General features: G+C 38.4%; 1 protein-coding gene across 6 annotated transcripts in view; it reads right to left on the bottom strand.

The window, feature by feature from the left end:
- The window catches only part of LRRK2 (leucine rich repeat kinase 2), a 135,069-nt gene extending 114,191 nt beyond the window's left edge, over positions 1–20,878 (bottom strand). For 4 of the 6 annotated variants that reach the window (XM_045776530.2, XM_045776532.2, XM_045776533.2 and 1 more), the window contains exons 1-10: positions 20,226–20,878; positions 19,877–19,962; positions 14,878–14,987; positions 12,503–12,591; positions 8,560–8,694; positions 6,093–6,227; positions 2,507–2,638; positions 851–970; positions 238–377; positions 65–144 (exon numbers count right to left, since the gene is read on the bottom strand). In XM_045776530.2, coding sequence (XP_045632486.2) covers positions 65–144; positions 238–377; positions 851–970; positions 2,507–2,638; positions 6,093–6,227; positions 8,560–8,694; positions 12,503–12,591; positions 14,878–14,987; positions 19,877–19,962; positions 20,226–20,379 — 1,181 coding nt within the window. In that variant the 5' untranslated portion in view covers positions 20,380–20,878. Of the gene's footprint in view, positions 1–64; positions 145–237; positions 378–850; positions 971–2,506; positions 2,639–6,092; positions 6,228–8,559; positions 8,695–12,502; positions 12,592–14,877; positions 14,988–18,042; positions 18,266–19,876; positions 19,963–20,225 lie in introns of all 6 variants that reach the window. The other 2 variants (XM_087855777.1, XM_045776534.2) reach the window with 2 other exon arrangements.
- Between the last annotated feature and the right edge of the window lie 1,048 nt (positions 20,879–21,926).

Genomic DNA, 21,926 nt, shown 5'->3' with positions numbered 1-21,926 from the left:
TTTTATATGGATCGGTTAAAAATGTAACTAAAATTTTCTAACATATAAAATCAAAACTACTGACTGGCCATCTTCATCTCCAATCTTCTCATGTAAACTGTTTTGGTACATAAGGAGATTGTTAAGGGCCCAGCATGCAGCTTCCTGGATCAGGGGAGAAAAAAGAAACTTGTCAAAACATAAATTATTCAACAAACATAATTTTGAATAACTATAATATTTATGAAAGAGTCTAACCTGCACGTGCTTGTTCTTCCTATGCCACGTTAATGCTTTGTAACAAGCTTCCAACCAGAACAACTTATCTTCTTCCTCATCATCATTCTCCGGATTCTCATTCTTTTCCTCTAAGTCTTGATTTAAGAAAATGGTCTCAGCTTGAAAAAAAATATAAACATACGACTTACAGTTTGAATGACCAACGTGAAGTCCGTATTTTGAAACATTATGAACAAAATGAGGTATTCCTTAGTTGTGGCCTTAGTTCATTACAAAGACTTTTTACATATATTCCACACTTCAGAATACTGCTATTCCATCAAATGAGGAAGAGAGAACCAAACAAATCTAATAGACTAGAAAAAGAGTAATTGAGATTAGCTGCCTAATAACAAAGCTAAATCAAGGACGTATTTACTCGTGTACGAAGTGGGAAGGGTGTACTTCTCACAACTGTTAGTTCCCTTGAAAGTATCTTCTACTAGAAAATGAATTACATTAGGACAGAGAAGCCATTTAATGATTCCTTCTCTACACATGACTTTCTTGTTATAATGATGTCTTGTTATAATGTTCACACTCAAGATCCAAAGCAGCTGTTAAGAATCTCCTTTTGAGTACAGTCACTTACTGAGAAGCGCTAAGCAGCTGAGCCCCGCGATCTGTAACGTGGCGTTCTCTGAGTATCGCCGCACAGCTTTCACCACAAACTCGTGCACCTCATTTAATACCAGAATATTAAAAAAATTACCTAAAAGGCAAGTGAGATATTAGCTGAATTTTCAAGCATGGATCTTAAATTACCTTGAATTATACAACAGTATTTAAATCAATAAATACGAAGAGAGAATATTTTTAATGACATGAAGATACATATTAATTTAATTAAAATAGCATAATATGATCACATTAAGGTTTAAAAATTTATTTCATGCAGTCATTTAATTATCTTACTTAGACAATGGAACTGACTGAGCAAAAATTTTGATATGTTTGGGTTACATTAATTTTGTGTTCTTTCACTCCCTCTCATGCCGTTATCATATAAAACAATGAGGTATCTGTTATGCATGGCACTGCAGTATTTGCCGTGTGGAACAGCTTGACTTTCTAAAGATGAGGAAGAAATCCCTCACTTGCGACTAAATGCTTTGGCTGAACCCTTCTCTCACTTAAAGGAATGCTGCTCAGAAAACTCATTGGCACACATTGTTACTTGATCTTATCTGTGATGATCTCAGAAAAGAAAAAAAAAAGAGAATATTTCACCCCCTCTAACCCGAACCAGGAAGAAGCCTCACCCCTTTCTCCATTCACTTTTCTGAGAATCAACACATCATTCAAAAATCTAAATCCTTATGAGGTAGGAATTTGTAAATGCTATTCTACATACACGTGCCTCCTTCCATTTAAGCTCATTTGTAACTCTCTAACAGCCTTGGAAAGTCATTTCTAAAGATTCTCTTAAGACTACTTTTACCAACTTATCTAAACTTGGGTGGTCCCTTCACCTTCTTCTTCCCTCCTATGCCACTGCCAACAGCTGCTCTACCATTGACCAACTGTGTGACTCTGGGCAATACCAGTGAGACTGGCCCTCTCTTACTTTCAGACAATTTATATGAAAATGCATAGGAAATTATATAAGGCCTTTAAATGCATGAAACTCATCATTAGGTTACATTTACTTGACAAAAATGCTAAATATTTATTCATTGACTTTGGGTTTTTATTTTAATTAGGAAAAGAAAGTTAAGCTTCTTCTGAACGGTAACAAGGCAATAAATTCTCTAGTCAGTAAATGGGATGGATAATAATCTGTTAAGAGATAAATGAGAAAAAAAAAAAAAAGAAAAGCAACCTTATCTGAAGATCGAGTTGGTTTTTTAATACTGGATCGTGTTAACTCCAGAGAGAGAGCACGGAAAAGAAGTAGCCCAGAGTCGCATTACCAGCATTGGTAATGACTCAAGTTGGCTGGGGCATTCTTCTGCTTTGCGCTTCACATTTTCTACGTGTTATGCTTATTCTTTAGTATGTATCAACTACTGACATAGTTATACTTTAGATATACCACTAACAACAAGATAAGACTTCTCTTACATTATGCACATCAATTTTTGCCACTGCTTTTAAAACTCTAAGCATGGCAGAACAGTTTGCTCTTTTACAATATTTCCATCCAGTGGATGTCAATATGCTACTTACCAACATACAACATATGTACGCTATATATGCTTCGATCATATAGACCATGATAATAAATTAACCAAGAATCATAACTCACCTAATGTAAGCCTATGGAGCAAGCAGCAACTTACTTCTTGAATTTTTTCATTGACAGGGAATGCTTTCATGGCTTCTACCACAATATTGTAACACCTGACATTGCCACTCATGAGGACTTCAACATTATTGCCTAAATTTAAAGAAATAATAATTATCCAAAGGTAATAATCTCACATTTGAAATATACATACAAAAACATCTTGTACATTTTGTAAATACATGCCAGCATAAAGGCTATACTTCCAAATTTAAGTATCATGTTCTGTCAAATAGCTGTAAAAAACAGTATGCTCATTGCTAATATAATAGGATTCAGGACTCTTCTCTAGCATTAAGGGAAAATTGCTTTACTCCTGTTTCTTGGCTTAAAAACAAACAAAATGAAGGGATAATCGATATGGCTTTTATGTAAGTCTAAAAATGTAATGTCTTGACCATAAATTTTCAAATAAATGAATTTGGGGCCCATTTCCTAATGAGCCACTGCTCCACTGGATAATGCCTTTTACATTGTTCCGTTTTCTCAAACCAACAAAAGGAAAACCAGAATCGTGTCACATAACAGAACAGCTAAAATCAACTATGACTTATTTCCTGCCCATTCCAGAAGGGCAGCAGAAGAGCAGCCAGCATAACGGGCAGCAAAAATCTGAAGGCTCTGAGATGGATGGGGAAAAGCATGGGGGAAGCAGGGGATATATGACTAAGGGACAAACACAGGTGAACCAGAAAGGAAGGAAAGAAGCTACTGGGAAAGGCAGTTAGTCAACAGAAAGACTGAGTATATGAACCCACGTGGAGAAAACAAACCGACATTTCTGAATGAAATATTGACTATTATTTAAAAACAAAAAAGGTGTTTGCAAGCATTTTTCTGTCTTTTTTGGCATAACCAAACTAACCGTTTTTCCAAAAATATATTTTTAATGTTTAAGTTGTATTTTAAAGAGCATTGAATACAGGAAAACATGTTATAATAAAAGTAAATGGCCTCTGAAAATAATTGTCTGCTTTTACTCAGAATAGCAGACATGATTTGCCCTAAGACTCAAAAGCAAACATCTCTCAATCAGAATCAGTGTTTAAAACATTTCATTCTTCTTATTTTTAGTTGCTACTTTCTTTGACCTTTGCATTCTGAATCAACACATTTTTCACTGCAGTTATATCAGATGTGGGTGGAAAACAATGAATTTCAAAGCAGCCAGCCCAAAACAAATAAATAAATGTATAAATATAGCCGAGGAAAAGTAAAATGAAAAATATATTCAGTTTGTTGACGGTGGATGACTCACAAATTTTAAAGTATGTCCATTCTCTATTATAGTGCAGCCCCATCTACTTTCAAATGTTCAATTTCCCACAGATAAGAAAACAATGGATTTTATAACAATTACGAAGAAAGAGCATCCTTTCACAATGGGATTGGGTTTTTACTAAAGACTCACATCTGCAGATTTCCCTGTCTGAAACCATGCTGCATATTATATATACTATACCACAGTACACACGTAGGAAATACAAATTATGTAATCACACTATCGATATTTTTATACTTATTACATACCGGGTACTATTCTGCATTTTTCAACTTTTTTAACCATTTAATCCTCACAACTTCACATGGGTGAAGATGAAAGCATCACTAGATAAATGCATGTGTATATCCTGGACGAACTCACATATGTAATCCATGAAATACTAAATGCTCACATGTGCTTACAAAAGTAATAGATTCAGAAGCATGATTATAGCCCATTAGCAGTCACTGGTACCATACACAGCAAATTAATTTCTTCTTATTTGTACTTTCTTTGTGATAGAAGTGCCTAGATTTCAAAGCACCAAGAAAATGCTAAACAAGAATCATTATAAAGCTCAAACTTCATCCTGTGGCTTTTCAAGCCCTTCAAGATCTGCTTATGTCTCCAGCCTCATCCACTGACTCTTATCAAGCCCTGCCCCTCACCTTCCTTAAATGACACACAAGCAGACAGTCCGGGCTGGGCATATGCATATGTGTGCGTGCACACACACATGCACACACACACACACACACTCTTAAGTACACAGTTTACTGAACTACTTTTATCCTTTTTTCATTAATTATTATTTCTTTCAATTTAAATTCAATTAATTAACATGTAGTGTAGTATGAGTTTCAGAGGTAGAGGTCAGTGATTCCTCAGTTGTATATAACACCCAGTGCTCATTACATCACGTGCCCTCCTTAATGTCCATCACCCAGTTACCCCATCCCCCCACGTCCCTCCCCTCCAGCACCCCTCAGTTTGTTTCCTCTGATTAAGTCTCTTATGATTTGTCTCCCTCTCAGATTTTATCGTTTTATTTTTTTAATTGTTTTGTTTCCTAAATTCCACATATGAGTGAGATCATATGATAATGATCTTTCTCTGACTGACTTATTTCGCTTAGCATAATTCCCTCTAGTTCCATCCATGTCATCACAAATGGCAAGATTTCTTTTTTTTCTTTTTTTGTGGCTAAGTAGTATTCCACTGTATATATATATATATATATATATATATATATATATATATATATACCCCATCTTTATCCATTCATCTCTCCATGGACATCTGGGCTCTTTCCATAGTTTGGCTATTGTGGACTTTGATGCTATAAACATCGGGGTGCAGGTGCCCCTTCAGATCACATTTGTATCTTTGGGGTAAATACCCTGTAAGTGCAATTGCTGGGTCATAGGGTAGCTCTATTTTCAGCTTTTTGAGGAACCTCCATACTGTTTTCCACAGTGGCTGCACCAGCTTGCATTCCCACCAACAGTATAAGAGGGTGCCCCTTTCTCCACATCCTCACCAACATCCGTTGCTCCCTGTCTTATTAATTTTAGCCATTCTAACTAGTGTGAGGTGGTATCTCATTGTAGTTTTGATTTGTATTTCCCTGATGTCGAGTGATGTGGAGCATTTTTTCATGTGTCTGTTGGCCATTGGTATGTCTTCTTTGGAGAAATGTCTGTTCATGTCTTCTGCCCTTTCCTTGATTGGATTATTTGTTCTTTGGGTGTTGAATTTGTAAGTTCTTTATAGCTTCGGGACACTAGCTACTTTTATCTTCTTGAATGCACTATGCTCTCTCTTGTTCCAAGATCTTGACACTTACAATGCTCACTGCCTGGGACACGCTGCCTGCACTCCCACTTCACCTCAGACATCCCTACACACAAAACTCTCATCATTAAAGTCTCTACTAAGAGACCTTGCCTCCGTTCTTGTTTTTCTCATAACCCCAGGTACTTCTGCCAATATTTACCTTATAATACATCGTAATCACCTATATTATCTATATCTGGCACGGTACCATGGGCTCTGAGAAGGCAAAAGACATGTCTGTATTTTCTGCTACTGTTTCCCAGCACCAAGTCCTGAGCCAGCTGCCCGACAGCATCAATAAATACAAATTAATTAAGGTAATAAATAAATAGGATTCCCATCTACAAGTTTCTACATAACAAAAAATATTTTTAAAATGCACTCAGAAAGGAGATAACTTGTAATTTTTCATATACAAAAAAGAAATCCAGCACATGAGGTACTTACAAGGAATTGCTAGGGAGTGTAAACAGTGCAGGACATGAAGCACAATTTCCTCTTCATCTTTAAAATTTTTTAACGCATTGAGCAAGATCATATAATCTTTATTCTCAACAAATTCAGTCAGCTGCTCCTCTGAAACTAGAAAAATGAAAGACAAAATACTGTAGAAGTTTAAAGATGATATAAAAGTTTAATTACTTAAAAAATATAATATTCATGCTAATTGTATGAGAAACAGTAAATACAACAGACATAAAGCACATTTTACCCAAACCCTTTCTAAGAATTTTATAATGGGGGGAAAAAGAATTTCTTTTTGACCTGTATTAGTTTAGTGTTTTAAAATGTAAAAGTGTTAGTGACCAAACAATTCTCAGAAAAACAAAATTATTTACAGTTTCATTTGGGAAACTGACCAACGGCTAATAAAGATGGTCTATTGCAAGTGAACATATCACAGTGCTTTAAAAGGAGTGGCTAATGGTACACTGTTGAAAGGCAGCTCAATTCAAAAAGGGTGAACTTCAGCAAATGACAAGCAATTAGACTTTGAAGTACTCTGTCTCAATGGTCTTGATTTCATCAGAAATTATTAAAAATTTTCATAATTAAAGTCTTTTTTTTTATCAGACCAATAGTTCCATTTGGAGTCATTGTATTGGGTGGGTAGCTCAAAAACATGTATACCATTCTGGTTTTTCTAGCGTGAGGATGACACAAAGATGCTGGAAAACACAGCTCTCTTTGTGATCAGCATTACTTTTTTGTTTTTCAACTTGATACCAATGTCCATATAAAATTATTGAAATTGGCTAGGTTCTTCTAATAAGTGAGGAGTATCATGGAACTTTCTCATTTTATAGAGCAGTTTCCACAGTATACTTTTAAATTTTGCGAATTCACTTTACAAGTGCCAGTAAGTCCCAGGGTACTTGATAGTCCTAGAAAACTCAGAAATTTTTCTACTCTATTTGTAACCAAAATACTGTCAGTACTGACACTATTTCTATTGAATAAGAGCTTCCTTTTAACATTCCCTGGTCCTTCTCCATATGTCCTGGATGGGTCCCACAATGCTGGTCAGAGAGTGATATTAGCCCTTCTTCCATCAATAAGAATGTGCCCTTAAACTGCAACACAGAAGATGACAGACCTATGAGACAATGGAACCTCACTCAGATCTGCCCGGTTCTTATCAAAAGCTTAGTTGCAAGATAAAACATTTATAGAAGATATCCCAAAAGACATGCAGTTCCTTGATTCCCCACTCACAGTAAACCCTTTTCTCTGCCAAGTCCATTCATCAGAGAGCTGGGTTCCAGGACCATGCTGTTCTGACACTTGAGAGAGTCTCTTTCACTGAAATACACTTTGTACTCCCTATAAAATGTGTGTACTTTATCATCTCACCCAGGGAAACCCAAGAGAGTATTTTCCCAGGTCTCCTATGACTGATCACTTCTCCTGATAAATGGATTTATTTTTATCTCAAATAACTTTGTAACAAGCGACCTTTAACTCTTTTTTGCCTGACAGAAAGCAGAGAACCAGATTTCTGGTCCATGCCTTGACAAGGATACAGGACCTGGAGTCACTAGTAAATTTAACCAGGCTTTATATTATTTTCCCTTCACACATTTTCCTCACCCATTTTTTTTCTCTAATGTATTATAAATATCTGTAAGCTGTTTAAAGTCTTTTTGAAATGAGACAAGAATTAAATAGTAGATGTTGATCTATTCCATTCCTGGAGGGGCCAGAAACTCAAGTAGCAAACTGATCTAGACACAGAACCCACATAAGTTATTCTTATCCTAAACCTCCGGCACTGTTGATTCTCATAATGATGCAGAAGGAGCTCTCAAAAAATGGTGGCAAATTGAACGGCAGTGGTGGTAACTAGTTGTGTGCCCACAGGCAGGTTGCCTATGTCACCTCTCTGATCTATTCCCTCATCAAGTCAGTGGAAGGAGGAACGGTTCCAACCAACTCCAAAATTACATGATTATCTCTGTTATCAATCTTAGTCTCATGAGATAAAATACATATTTGTCTTTTTCCTAAGGACACTCTGCAAACCTCCTGGTTCTTCATACAGAGCCTTTAACAATTTCTAAAATCCCTGGAAATGACTCAACGTCATAAATCCAAATTTAATCTATGCTCTGACTTCACAGTTCTATTTTTTCTTTCTTAACACCTACACATCCGGTTTGCAAAGTGAACCTTAAGTCTTGTTAAGCAATGGAAGAAAGTCTACTACAATTGCATAATTTATAACCCATGAATGAAATTTGTTCCACAAAACAAGTGGTATTTCTGAATTAACCCCATTATTTATCCTTGACTGACAGCCCCCACGTCTTCATAAATAGTAAAATTTTAGATACCTTTTTATCATAATTATATTCTACTTTTCCCTTGCTTCTTATATAAATATGAAAACAGAGAATCTGATGTTTTTAAATACCTCTTTCAAACAGCACACGTAAAGCTTTGCATCCAAGTTTCTGGATTTCGTCATTGGCTGAAAATGTGCGCATGGCATCAAAAATTAACAAGAAAATATCACTTTCTTCATCCAATATCAGCAAAGTGATTTTGCCTATTTTGAAAAGAACAATATGCCCCAGATAAATAGCTGTTTTAACATTTAGTGTGTTGGTTTTTACATGAGGACTATGAATGGTTTGTGGACTCTTCTTTTTGATAAACCACTTAATTACCCCAGATGTTAGACCTATCAAGCTCTACAATCTTTCTAAGTGAAATAAGTTCCCAGTACACTTTACTATAACTCTATGATTCCTAATCAATACCTGTAGCCAAGGCCTTTTGCTCTAAACTCCTGAAACGTATTTCTATCTGCCTCTTAGACAACACCCTCTGAATATTCCATGGGCACCCCATATCTAGCCTCCTTCTGTTCCCTATCTTCTTCAATGATACCATCATCCAAGTTGCCCGAGAGAAACTACCAAGTCATCTTCCTTCTTGCATCCTCCCTTCCCCTCTTTGCACATTCTGCCCAAACAAGGAATCAACTCGTCACCAAGTCTCTCGAGTCTATCTTCTAACTAATCTTGAAAATTCCCTTTGAGGTAGCAGCCCCCCCATTCCTATTGCATTCAGAACCTCATCATCTCTCACTTGGAATGCAAACACGATTGTTTAATGCTCTGCTTGGCCCAAATCCTTCCCTAACTAATTTATCCCCTGCATTTTATTTCTAACATAAATGTGAGGCTGTATATCCCTTCTGAAATCTTTTAAGTTCTTTTCATATCGTTCAATCTGTCAAACACGACCCTTCACACACTGACTTCATGTATCTCATCAGCCCCCTCCCTCCATGCACCGCCTCGACTCCAAACATGCTAAACTCCCTACTCATGACTCAACATTTTCTTTGATAGCCCTTCACACTTGCACTAGCTGCATGGAATGATGCCCTTGCCCTTTCCCACCCCAAACATATTCCTGCCATAAGCTGAGAAATAACCACAAACAGCACCTACTATGTCAGTAAAAACAACAGTACTGGAACAGGAGTAGTAGTAATAGCAAACACTTCTCTAGCATGTAACACGTCCTACACGCGTTGAAGCAGTTCACTCCAACACATGTAAAAACTCACCATGCCCTATAACGTAGGCACGATTCCCATTTTAGAGATAAGAAAACTAAAGCACAGAAAGGTTATTAAGTGACCCAAGTGACTTTATCCAAGGTCCAACAACTAATAAGAGACAGAACTGGATTACTTAGGCAGTTTATGTCCATGCTCCTAAGTTCTTTGACTGAGTTTAGCTACTCTCTTCTCTATGTCCCTGTAATGCTTTTTATCACATCCCAGTTATAGTCCTTTTCTGATTAAATTGAAATTATTGGTGCCTGTGTGGCTCAGTTGGTTGAATGGCAAACTCTTGGTTTCGGCTCAGGTCATGATCCAGCGGTCGTAGGATCCAGTCCATGTCCGGCTCTGCACTGAGTGCAGAATCTGCTTTGGATTCTCTCTCCCTTTCACTCTCCCTCCAGCTCACGCTCGCTCGCTCTCTCTCAAACAAACAAGTAAAATATTTTAAAAATAAAAAAATAATAAATTGAAATTATTTCTCACACTATTTTTTTAAAGATTTATTTATTTGAGAGAGAAAGAACATCTGCTCATGAGTGAGTGAGGGGAGGTACAGAGGCTGAGAAGCTTTAAGCAGACTCCCTGCTGAGTGGGAAGTCCGAGGCGAGGTGACACTGGATCCCGTAACCCATGAGACCGTGACCTGAGTCAAAATCAAGAGTCCGAAGCTTAATCATCTGAACCATCCAGGTGCCCCTCTCACACTACATTTTCTGTCTTTCCCTGTGCTGTCCAATTTAGGAGTCATTAAGCACATGTGGCTTTTAAACTCAAATTTAAATTAATTAAAATTAAATAAAATTAAAATTTAGTTTCCCACATTTCAAATGTTCAATAGCCACAAGTGGCTACTTGCCATGCTATTGAAAGGTGCAACATTTCCTTCATTGCAAAAAGTTGTATCGGGCTGTGCTGCTGGACCGTGCACTTCTATGTTGTAGGAATTTTGCCTCATCTGCCCTAGAGTTCTCTGGAGACCAGCACAACAGTAAGTGCCCAATAGCTATTAAATCCATTAACTAACAAGCCAAACAACAAAAACAATCTATAAATTAACCTTTAAAAGTATGAACTTTAAAACGCATTAAAAACTTTCCTAACAGCACAAAATTCTAAATGTTACATGGAAGATACTAAATAAACCAGTGTTTTCAAGACACATGTCAGATTTCCTAATTGTCTGCACATTGCTGACTTCAATATATTCCAGTGCTGGGAGATTTTTCCAATTCATAAACTCTCAGTTTCCTATCCATTGCAAATGGAGAACAAAGGAAAAGGGAAAAAAAGGCTTCCAAGGATGGGTTTCAAACAAATCAGGGTTAAGACCCGTTGGTGCATCCCATTAAGTATTTTAATAATAGGCTGTCGTAAAGTGGTGAGAACCTTCTGGCCTTTCCTACTCCTGTCCCTTCATACTCTGATCTTCACCGCCCCCCCCCTTTCTCTTTCTCCTATCCGCTCTTCATTATTTAGTAGGGCCAAAGAGCACATTTAAAATCTTCCTACCTCACAGGTCCCAACCCTATCATGCCATCTTCCCAGGTCTCTGCAACTCTATGCATGCTGTTCTCTTGGCCTAAAGCACCCTCTACCACTTTGAGAGGGAAAACCGCTCCCTATCATCATGACTAGCTCCCCTGTGAGCAGCCTTTCTTCTGAGAACCTTATATAATAGCAAGTGTCCATCAGAGCAATGATCATAACTATGGCACTGAACCAAGATTCTTTGTTTTCAGGTCCATAATCCTCCACGCAGAAGTGTCCTCAAGGAAAGAACCTGATATGTGGATTCAGACCCTGGTTCTACTAGTTACTGGCTGAGGAAACCTCTTTGTGTTTCCATGTCCCTCACTAGAAACCTGAGATCAAATACTTATCTCAAGAGATGTTTTGAGGATTACATTTTTAAAAGCATGTGAAGTATTTGACATGTGAAACCTCGCATCTAGCAAGTATTCAAAAAGCAATGCTATGTATTTTAAAATATTACTATTATGTCACATCCTAGAACATATAGAACACATATTAGTGATATAATGGAGGAAGTTACAATAATGCCAAGGATGGGGCGCCTGGGTGGCACAGTTGTTAAGCGTCTGCCTTCGGCTCAGGGCGTGATCCCGGCGTTCTGGGATTGACCCCCGCATCAGGCTCCCCTGTTGGGAGCCTGCTTCTTCCTCTCCCATTCCCTCTGGTTGTGTTCCCTCTCTCGCTAGCTCTCTCTCTCTCTATGTCAAATAAGTAAATAAAATCTTTAAAAATAATAATAATAATAATGCCAAGGACATGTACGGCCAACAAGCTAATGGGAATGTAACATGTGGGACCAGATTTTGGGAGCAAAGCTGGGGACAGAAATTAGGTTTGGGAATAATTTATAAAGGTGATGCTTAAGGCCAAGATACTCGGTGGGATTTCTGAGGGAAAAAGAAGAAAAGAGATAAGGAGAAGGGCACCTGGGTGACTCAGTTGGTTAAGCATCCAACTCTTCCTTTGGCTCAGGTCATGATCAAGCCCTGAATCAGGCTCTGTGCTCAGGATGGAGTCTGCTTGTCCCTCTCCCTCTGCTCCTCCCCCCACGCACTCATGCTCTCTCTCTCTCTCTCCCCCTTCCTCAAATGGATAAATAAAATCTTTTAAAAAGAGAGAGAGAGAGAGGGAGAGAACAGAAATTACTGATATTTAGGTTATATTATATTCTTATATTTTAAAAAGACATTAAAACTTTTTTTAATTTGAGTCAACATTAAAAATATACATATGTATGTATTACCTGAAGTTAGAAGGAGATCTAAGGCCTTCAGTCCGACTGTTAACAGGTTTACACTGGCATTATGAACTGTTAGCATTTTAAGAATCAGTCTGTAATTAAAAACAGAAAGCAAGGTAAGAGTGAATTATCATACCTAGATGTTTGCGTTTTTAGATATTATGCTTCACTCGCCTATATTTTTATTCATTTCATTCTATTTTATTCCCTAAATTGAAGCTCTTGTGCATTTTTCTTCCATTAAAACTGAGCCAAACTTATAACAATTAAGAGGGAAATATTATGTCTCAATTAAAAAGTTAAAACTTTTTTCTCTGACTATTCAAATTCAATTATTAACTACTTTAACCCCACTCCATATATCTAAACTATCATGAGATCAAGCCCATTTTTATATTTGATATAAAGTGAATGTTATGCATGCTGATATATTAAAATATAGAGAGATGTAATAAAGATGTTAGTTTATACATATAAATTAAGAACCCATGTGAATATTTAAATTATTGATTTTTACTATTTTTCAAAGCGAAATTGACAATATTTTATCATAGTGAACCTAATACATCAACAATATTCAATTAGTTCAAGTTCATTAAATTTAAGTCTCTGAGTTAATCAGTTCTAAAATATACCATCTTTAGTCTATTTCTACCTAGTGGTGGTTAGCTTTACATCATTCGAAGAAGACAGAGCCTGGTGACATCCACAGATTCCCCAGAAACTTGCCACACTGTCCCCAGCTGGCAAGGTGAGGAATTGAGACCCTGTCCCTCTACTCGGTCAATTCTCTTCCAACCCACATTGCCGTGTCATATCCACTATTCTTGACTTCATCTCCACATGAGATTTCCTCTTTAGTACTATAAACCTTTGGTGGAAAAAAGTCCTTGAAAATCAGGAGGTTATGTTTTACAATAAAGTTTGCTGGGAATGACCTAAGAGGCTCCACTATAGAGAGCAGTGTGTCTATCGTGCTCACACTACTTCAGGCCTAAGGTAGGAGTACAATAAATATTTGATGAACAGGGTGAATGAATGAATGAGCAAATGAGTGAATGCATGGCCGAACGAATGAATGAGGGAATGAGACTCCCTACAGAAATGTTTATGTAATTTAATTTGAACAGTGTGTTTATACTAGAATATGACTAGATGAGTTTTCTAAAACTCCCTAAGATTTATAAGTTGCTAATCTTTGGGGATTTTGGAAATCCTCAGCCAAACCAAGGGACACATAACATTTCAATTACTAATTACAGTTATAGATTGTATTGTTCCTCATTAAATGCTGCATACTTTAGAGGTGACACAGAGTTTCAGAAATTGAGATGAGAACATACATTAACTGTAAATTTTTCAAAACACTCTTTAGATCATGGAAACTGAAGAACAGCAACACATAAAAATCAGAGATGGAAAAACGAGTAAGCACAGACATAGTCACCTACGAACAAACAGCTCTTCTGTGTTTAAATCTGCAACTATGGCTGGTACTTATAATACTAATAAATAAAGACAGAGATGTAAAATTTAGTTTTGCACAAAACACATTTTCCACAAGCGATATGTCTTTGGAAACAATAGGTTTTCACTTCTCTGTGGTAAAGAAAAATCACATTAGGTATAAAGAACACCTAAAGTTAATAAGAAAAGATAATTTTTAAATGTCAAGGAAAAAAGTCATACAAAAAGGATTTTCCTAGAAACACCTTTTCAGAAATTTTTTTCTTAACTAATTACGGTTAAAGAAGTGGTCTCATCTATGAAGTCATTATGTTGCAAACTACAGTTACATAGATGGGAAAACAGCTATCAAGATTTGACTGCAGATGGGCTGAAAGGTGATTTCCTCTTTTTTCTTCATTTTGAAAGCTGTGGTTTAAGCACATAAATATATATGCATGAATATATGTATATGTGTGTACTTTTTAAAGACAGTAAAGCATAAACTTCTGAATTACTACTTACAGAACCAAATTTTAGTACCCATATTTTTTTTTTAAGAACTAGTAGTTTGTATCAGTTCTACTATTAAAAAGCAAAAACTTTTGTTGGTTTGAATTCATAAGTAATCATCAAAAGTCTACAACCTAAACAATTGGGCAACTGCATTATTACATTATTAAAATAATAATAATAGCACCTGACATTCTACTTCAAATGTCAGTTTTCTAACTCAATTAGATAATATACTCCTGAGTTGAAAGAAAGCTCTCTATAAATGTAAGTCACTGATTTGAGGAAAAATATCTGTATTTTGGAGGATTTTACCAGATTTGCTTGGATTACAAATATATGATATATCAAGGGTGGGATTGTCATATGTATGGATAAACACTTAAAGAAGTTTGTTTTTACATATCTGTCATACTCACTGGTGAACCCCAAGTACTTCCCAATCACGTCCAATATCTTGAGGTCCCATTAAGCTTTGCATTGTATTTGGACAGATTTCTATCAATTTGCAAAGAAGTGACCAACCCACCTGAAAGCAAGAAAGGCAAATATTCACATTTTTTAAACATGCTAAAAGAACATATTCAGTCTCTTCATTCTTAGTGGAATAAGTGACTACCTATTTTTAAATAATTATTTTAAAACAAAATGACATCCTAAAATGCTTACTGAGGAAAGCAAGCCATATATTTAAAATACATCTTTCTCCAAAAATTATACCAAAAGGGCATACAAAAAATATTAGAGCATTTCTGAATGATGACGTTAAGAGATGTGCCTATTATCTAGATAAAAAGAAATTAAATAAAATGAAACACAAAAAATAGTTTCAGAGGACACACCAAGATTTTGAAGTACAAGATTTTTAAGCCACATCTACCTGACAGAATTTCTTTTAAATACTTAAGATTTTAGGGGTGCCTGGGTGGCACAGTCGTTAAGCGTCTGCCTTCGGCTCAGGACGTGATCCCAGAGTTCTGGGATTGAGCCCCACATCAGGCTCCTCCACTAGGAGCCTGCTTCTTCCTCTCCCACTCCCCCTGCTCGTTCCCTCTCTCTCTGGCTGTCTCTCTCTGTTAAATAAATAAATAAAATCTTTTAAAAAAATAAATAAAATACTTAAGATTTTAATTTTAGGGGGGAAAATAAGTGGTTAGGAATGGAGGCCAAAAAAATTTTTTTTAATTAAGAAAAAAGGAATGGAGGATTAGGGGAAGTTGGAAATTTTGATAGCAAAGTAAGTAAGTTATTAGGAAAGACTGCTCTGCAGGCAGGGTAGCTAGAATGACTGACAGAGAAAAGGAACTGTCTGACCAGGGTAACTTCTGGTACAGGAAAAACAGAAAGGCACTATAAGAAAGAGAGGGGGTAGAATTTCTCAATGGGTCCCTCTAGGTTTCTTTAGAACATCCAAATATGAGTTGATGAGATGTGGACATCAAAAATATCCCTAGACTTTTTCCCATTTCCAAATGAAATATGATCTTACTGATGCACGGTAAATACAATTTTTTTCAGTCTGTTTACACATGATGCCAACTTGAATAAATTGCTCTTCTGAAAAAATACAATTTTTAAAAATACACCTTTTTAAAAAATATGGTATTTGAATTTCAAACTAGAGATTAAATTTAACTTACTCTTTGTCGTGTATTCCTCTCTAAATGTAAGGAATCTTCCATCCTTTCTATTATATTACAGAACTAGATTTGTTATAGTCAGAAAAAAAGAAAACCCAAAGAAAATAAAAAATGCATGAATATGTAGCATCTAGAGATTAATGAAAACATGTCTAGGGGCGCCTGGGTGGCACAGCGGTTAAGAGTCTGCCTTCGGCTCAGGGCGTGATCCTGGCGTTACAGGATCGAGCCCCACATCAGGCTCCTCTGCTATGAGCCTGCTTCTTCCTCACCCACTCCCCCTGCTTGTGTTCCCTCTCTCGCTGGCTGTCTCTATCTCTGTCTAATAAATAAATAAAATCTCTTAAAAAAAAAAAAAAGAAAAGAAAACGTGTCTGAGTAGGATGTGTGATAAAACCGACATATGTAGCCTGACAGCAGGATTCGCTGTCAGAATTACCCAGAGAAAGATACAATATAGAAAAGGTAGGACTTGAGCCAGATTTCAAAGGAATTAGAAATGTGGTCATTCAAAATAGGGAAATGGAAGCCTCTGAAAGTGCTAAGCTGTGAGAAGAGTGAGGTGCCCGGTGGTAAGGACAGTGCTGCAGGGCAAGGCTCTTGTAAGACAAGGACGGACGCAGAAGCAGAGCCCAGTGACGCAGAGCTGAATGACAAGGTGAGCATTTCTACGCGTCCAGTAAGGAATAATGGCACAAGTCTGTTGTTTACAAGAATAAACAAGGGCTACTTCACAAGATCAAAATGATTACACCAGATCTCTTTAAGATATTATTCCTGAATCTTTCCTGAATTAAGCATGAATTGCTTTACTCTGTCATTACATCTTTTTACATAATTTCAAATTGCTTGAAAAGGCAGCAATTTCTGACAGCTATTTTTACCTATATTTAAGTAGGACACCCTCCTCCACGTAAGCTGAACAGACATTGACAATCCAGCTGTCATAGAAACCAGCTATTTTCGTGCTTTCATAAAATACATGGAGACTTTTTCCCCAAGTATTTCAGAAAATAACATTTGGAACAGCTTCCGGTGGGAAATAAATCATAAGTCACATAGGATGCTCTACTCATTTCTGTACCTGCATGACTGACTCAAGGAGAAAACCTGTTTTGTTTTGGTTGGTGAATAAGCAGCATCAGTAATTGCTTTGCAAAAGGACTGAGGCAACTGAGCCTCTATGATTAAACAGAATCGCAGGCAGCAGAGCAGAGGTAACAACTGATCCATTAATCTTCTCAATTAAAAGCTTATCTTTCAGAGAGAAGGTTCCTATCCTGCCCAGTTATAATACAATTAAATTGGTAGTTTCACGTTATTAAAATTATTCTGGAAACTCAAGCATCTAATTAATGCACAATGGGAAAGAGTCTAGGGGTTAAAGAAAGTTTTAGTCACTTTTATTTATTTCGTTCTCTTACTTCAAAGGTTGAAACTGTGCGGATAAAGACAAGTAATATAAAATTGAGGAGCACAGAGAAATGATGGGATGACTTCCAGAAAAAGGAAACTACAGGACAGCTAGCCTAACTACTCATTCTCGAAAGACTGTCATTTATTACGGAGCATTAATAAAATTATAAAAAGACCTTAAAATACAAATTCGGAGTCTGGAATATCACGTTAAATGAACTCTGGAATGAAACCTTAATATTTATTTTTTAACTTACCTTACCTTCTTAAATTCATCATTCAGAAGTTTTAATTCAGCACTTCCAACTAACCCAAAATATAAAGCATTAAAGGATATGTATACTAATTACACCACAAATATGAAGAAATTTGAAGGGAAAAAAACACTTTTTTTGAAGTGCAGTATTAAAATATCAGTAAAGAGACCCCTTTCTACATCCCTTTGATAAGACCAATGATAATTAAAATCGATAATGTAGTTGTGCCAGCATGGCCACAGTACTTGTCACAAACCATTGTGCTTCTTACTTGCATGAAAAGCTTGTGAATTCAGAATGTATGATGGAAAGAGATTTTGAAGGTAGGTGAAGACTTGAGTCCTGGCTGTCATGAGCTCTGTGGTCCTGAATGAGCTACTTAACTCTGAGGTTAAAAATGTCCAGAGAGACTTCTGAGAGAGCAGTGAGATTCCAGTGAGAATCAAGTGATGTAAGACGCACAACGCATTTTGCAGACGAATACATGTATGGTGCTGAAACGAATAATTCTATTTCATTAAATAACCAAATCAAAAGACAATTCCTTATTTTCTTGCACACTTTGTCTCTGGTATCCACTGGCCAAGATATTAAGTGACATTCATAGCTACTCCAGACAAACATGTCCAGGCTTGGACTGCTTCTAAAACAAAGAACGAAGTGGTGGGTCTGCTCCAACCTCCCCTGGGTTCTCAAGTTCAGGACAGCCTCCTCTGGACCCTGCACACCAAGCCCTCCAAGGGTCCTGTGGGTTCTGAGTGGCACCCAACCGGGGAACTCTCTCTATACCAAGCAAGGAATCCTCTCTAAACCAAGCAAGGAATAGAGGCTGCCAGACAAGGCACTTCTGAACACCAAAGCAGAGGCAAGGAAGAAGGGATGATGTAGGAGGAGAGCAGCAAACACAATGGGCCAGCTTTCAAATGTGACTCATATTTCATGGGCAAAATTCAGACTCTGGATGCTAAAATGAACAGTGCCTTTATCATGCCTCCCACCTTTTCATGATTTTGTTTCCTCACTCCCTGAAAATCAAGTGAGATGGGAATTACTTCAGTTGAAGAAAAAAAATGAAATAACCATATATCCCAGATATAAATGTTCTCATATAAAAGAAACTAGGTATATGGTTCACGGAGACTAGTCATAGCTGGATACAGAGATGAACATAAAGATGAAGGTAGCAAGATACAGATTTGGAGATCCAGATAATTCTTACTTCTGTCTAGCCTCTCCAGTATTAAGAAACACTAGCTTTCTGACTACACCTTGATAGAATTCAAAGTTCATTTCTCTTTCCCTTCAGGGCCCAACAACATGCAAATGACTGATTTCAGTTCTCTAGATCTCAAAACCTACAAAGGAAGTTAATACGTTAGGCGATAATTTGTTTTGACTGTAATTCATCCTTAACTATCACCTTAGGACTCTTTTTTTTTTTAATATATTTAAAGTATTTGACAATCTTCTGTGTTTCCTACCGTACAGGTTCTAAGTTTCACTTTTATATTCAGTTCATATGAAAAGAGTTGAAAATACAAATATAAACTTATAGGAGAATGGTAAAACATCACTTGTTTCAGACAATACAAGGTACACTATAACTAAAGGCCAGAAATCTGTTTTCAAATTAAAAAAAAAAAAACTTTAAAACTATGAGAATTTGCCAGCTACTTCATTTTATTAATTATTATTAATTTTTATTACTGTTAATTATTCTCCTTTCCCAAACTATTCACAATGGTGTCATCTCTAGGACATGCTGCACATTGGTAAGATTCTTAGAATGAGCTGATTAAATGCCGATGAACTCATCTAGCCAATAACAGAACTAAATCTCAACCCCTGATTATTTCCCGCCCACCAACAACCGTATAGTGTAGGTCCGTTGCACAAATTGACTTCTACAAAACAATTACGGAGCACTTAGTGGGCCCTTTTACATCATTAACATTTGATAATGATTTGACAACGCTTCCTTCTTAAAATCACAGTCTGTGGTTTGTGAAGCCGAAAGTCAGAGATAACCCAGAACTTCTGGGCACAGAAAAACATCTATTTCCAAAGAGAAAGGGGAATGGGTGACATGAAAACAACTCCTTTACCTGCTGTACACTAGCGACTCTCATATACAAGTCCAAGACGATCAACACAGGCACGTGGACTTTTTTGCCTTGAAATAACTTGGAGGCTGGAAAAGAAGGGGGTGAGGGAAAAGAAGCAAAGTCACAATTCACGCACCCCTCTTGGATCTGAAACGGGGGGGGGGGGAGCAAAAGAAGTGAGCGCAAGACCTTCCTAAAATTCTCAGCTTCTTTCTGCCCTAAGGAGTAGAGAGTCTGGCTTCTCAAGAGTCCAGGTTTGTGCAGCTCCGAAGTGCGAAGGAGAAAGTTTGCAAAAGAGGCAGGGGGTTGGGGGGGGTGGGGAGGAAAGAGTTTCCTTGCGAATGATTACCGTGGTCGGCGTACGTGAACACCAGCATATCCTCCAGAATTTGGACCAGGGTCTCTATCTGTTTTCCTTCCTGGACATTGTTCAGCCTGACTATCAACTTCTTCAGAGTTTCCTCGTCCTCCTCCTCGCACCCCTGACAGCTGCCACTGGCCATGATGGACTCTGCTCCAAACCGACCGTCCCTCCCTCCCGAAGGCCGGCTGCCCGGGGAAGGGGCAGGGGCAGGGGCAGGGGCGCCGCCGCTGCTCGCGGGGACGAGCACAGTTCACCGCCCGCAGCCAGCGCTCCCCGCCGGCCCCATCCGCACCCACGCCCGCCTGTTTATGAGGAAGGCGGCGGCTCCCCGCCCTGCGCTGCCCTCCCTCTCCCCAGCCCTCCTCCTCGGCTTCCTCCTCCCCCACCCAGGCCCCAAAAATGAGCTCAGTGGCCTGCGCCAGGCTCGGCCGAGGTAGGGCTACGCCGGGCAGAACCCGGGCGGGCCGGCGGGTCGCGGCTTGAGCTGGGTCCGGCCGGGGTGACCGTGACCGTGGCCCCCGCGCCGGCCCGGGCCCGGTCCCCGACCCCCGGAGAGCGCCGCCTCCCGGGACCCGCTCCCGTTCGCCGCGGCGGCGCGCCGGGAGTCGTGCAGGAAGAAACTGACTCAGCGCCCTCGGCGGAGTCCGCAAGCCCGGAGCCCCGCAACCGCGGCGGGAGGAGGCGCGCGGTCGGCAGCCCGGCGGGCCACCCGCCCCGACCTGCCAGCCGGGGCTCCTCCAGCCCCGCGGAGGGTCTGCAAACTAGGAAAAATTAAAAATGAAAGCCACCGCCTATCTCCAGATCTAAGAATAGAAATCTGGGCGTTGGGAAAGGAGGACACCGCCCAGTTGGCCCCTTTTAGGAAAACATGTTCTTTAGAGTTCCCCCTATAGGGAAATGAATAATTTCCCCCCAAGGATGGAGAGAGATTTTTGCAATCAACACGCGCCCAGCTAAAGGCTTTTTTCTGTGGTTGCTGTGGCTTTTGGTAGGGGAGCAAGTAATCCCCCCCCCCACTTGGTTATCTAGAGCTCTGTTGGCCAAAAGTCCACTAAAATGAACTTTTGGAAATTTGCGTTTGCACTCCGTAGGGTCTTGAGAATTGGGGCACACCAAAAGAATAATCAGTTCTCAGCGCCGTTTAAAGAGAAACACAGGGTAAATGAAAGGACAAGATGAAAAGTGGAAAACCAGAAAAGGTGAAAGATACAAACCTAAACATTGTTCTCTTGATATTTAAAATTACTTATGTGCCTATAATCCTAAAGTTAAAAAATAAAATAAAAAGTACCAAAGTAATGTGTTTTTCAGGAAGAGAAACCTGAGCAGGAGCCACTGTAGACACTGCTGGACAAAGACAGCTGCTGCCTTCAGATGATTTGTCCTGGGGGCATTTACAAAGGAGAGAATTGGACTGAAGTTCTACTTCATAATATCACTTGGTTTGTTTTCTCTTCTCTTGCCTTATCTGATTATAATTCTGAAATGGGTGAGACAACTACTTACCCTTCTTTTGCTAATGAGGACATTGAGATTTAGTGTTGATAAGAGAAGACTATTGTCAGAGTGACACCCATAGGAAGCTGAGAACCATGCCTGAAACCCAGGTAGATCTCTGAATGAAGGTTCTTCCACTCTACCACTTAAATCAAAATGAATGCCCTAACACATTACATTAGTAAAACT

The sequence above is a fragment of the Ursus americanus genome, chromosome 25 (genome assembly GCF_024610735.1).
Source record: "Ursus americanus isolate L20-20 chromosome 25, mUrsAme1.1.p, whole genome shotgun sequence".
Lineage (NCBI taxonomy): Eukaryota > Metazoa > Chordata > Mammalia > Carnivora > Ursidae > Ursus > Ursus americanus.
Note: the sequence above shows the minus strand (reverse complement) of the source record. Positions and strands in the feature narration are given on the sequence as shown.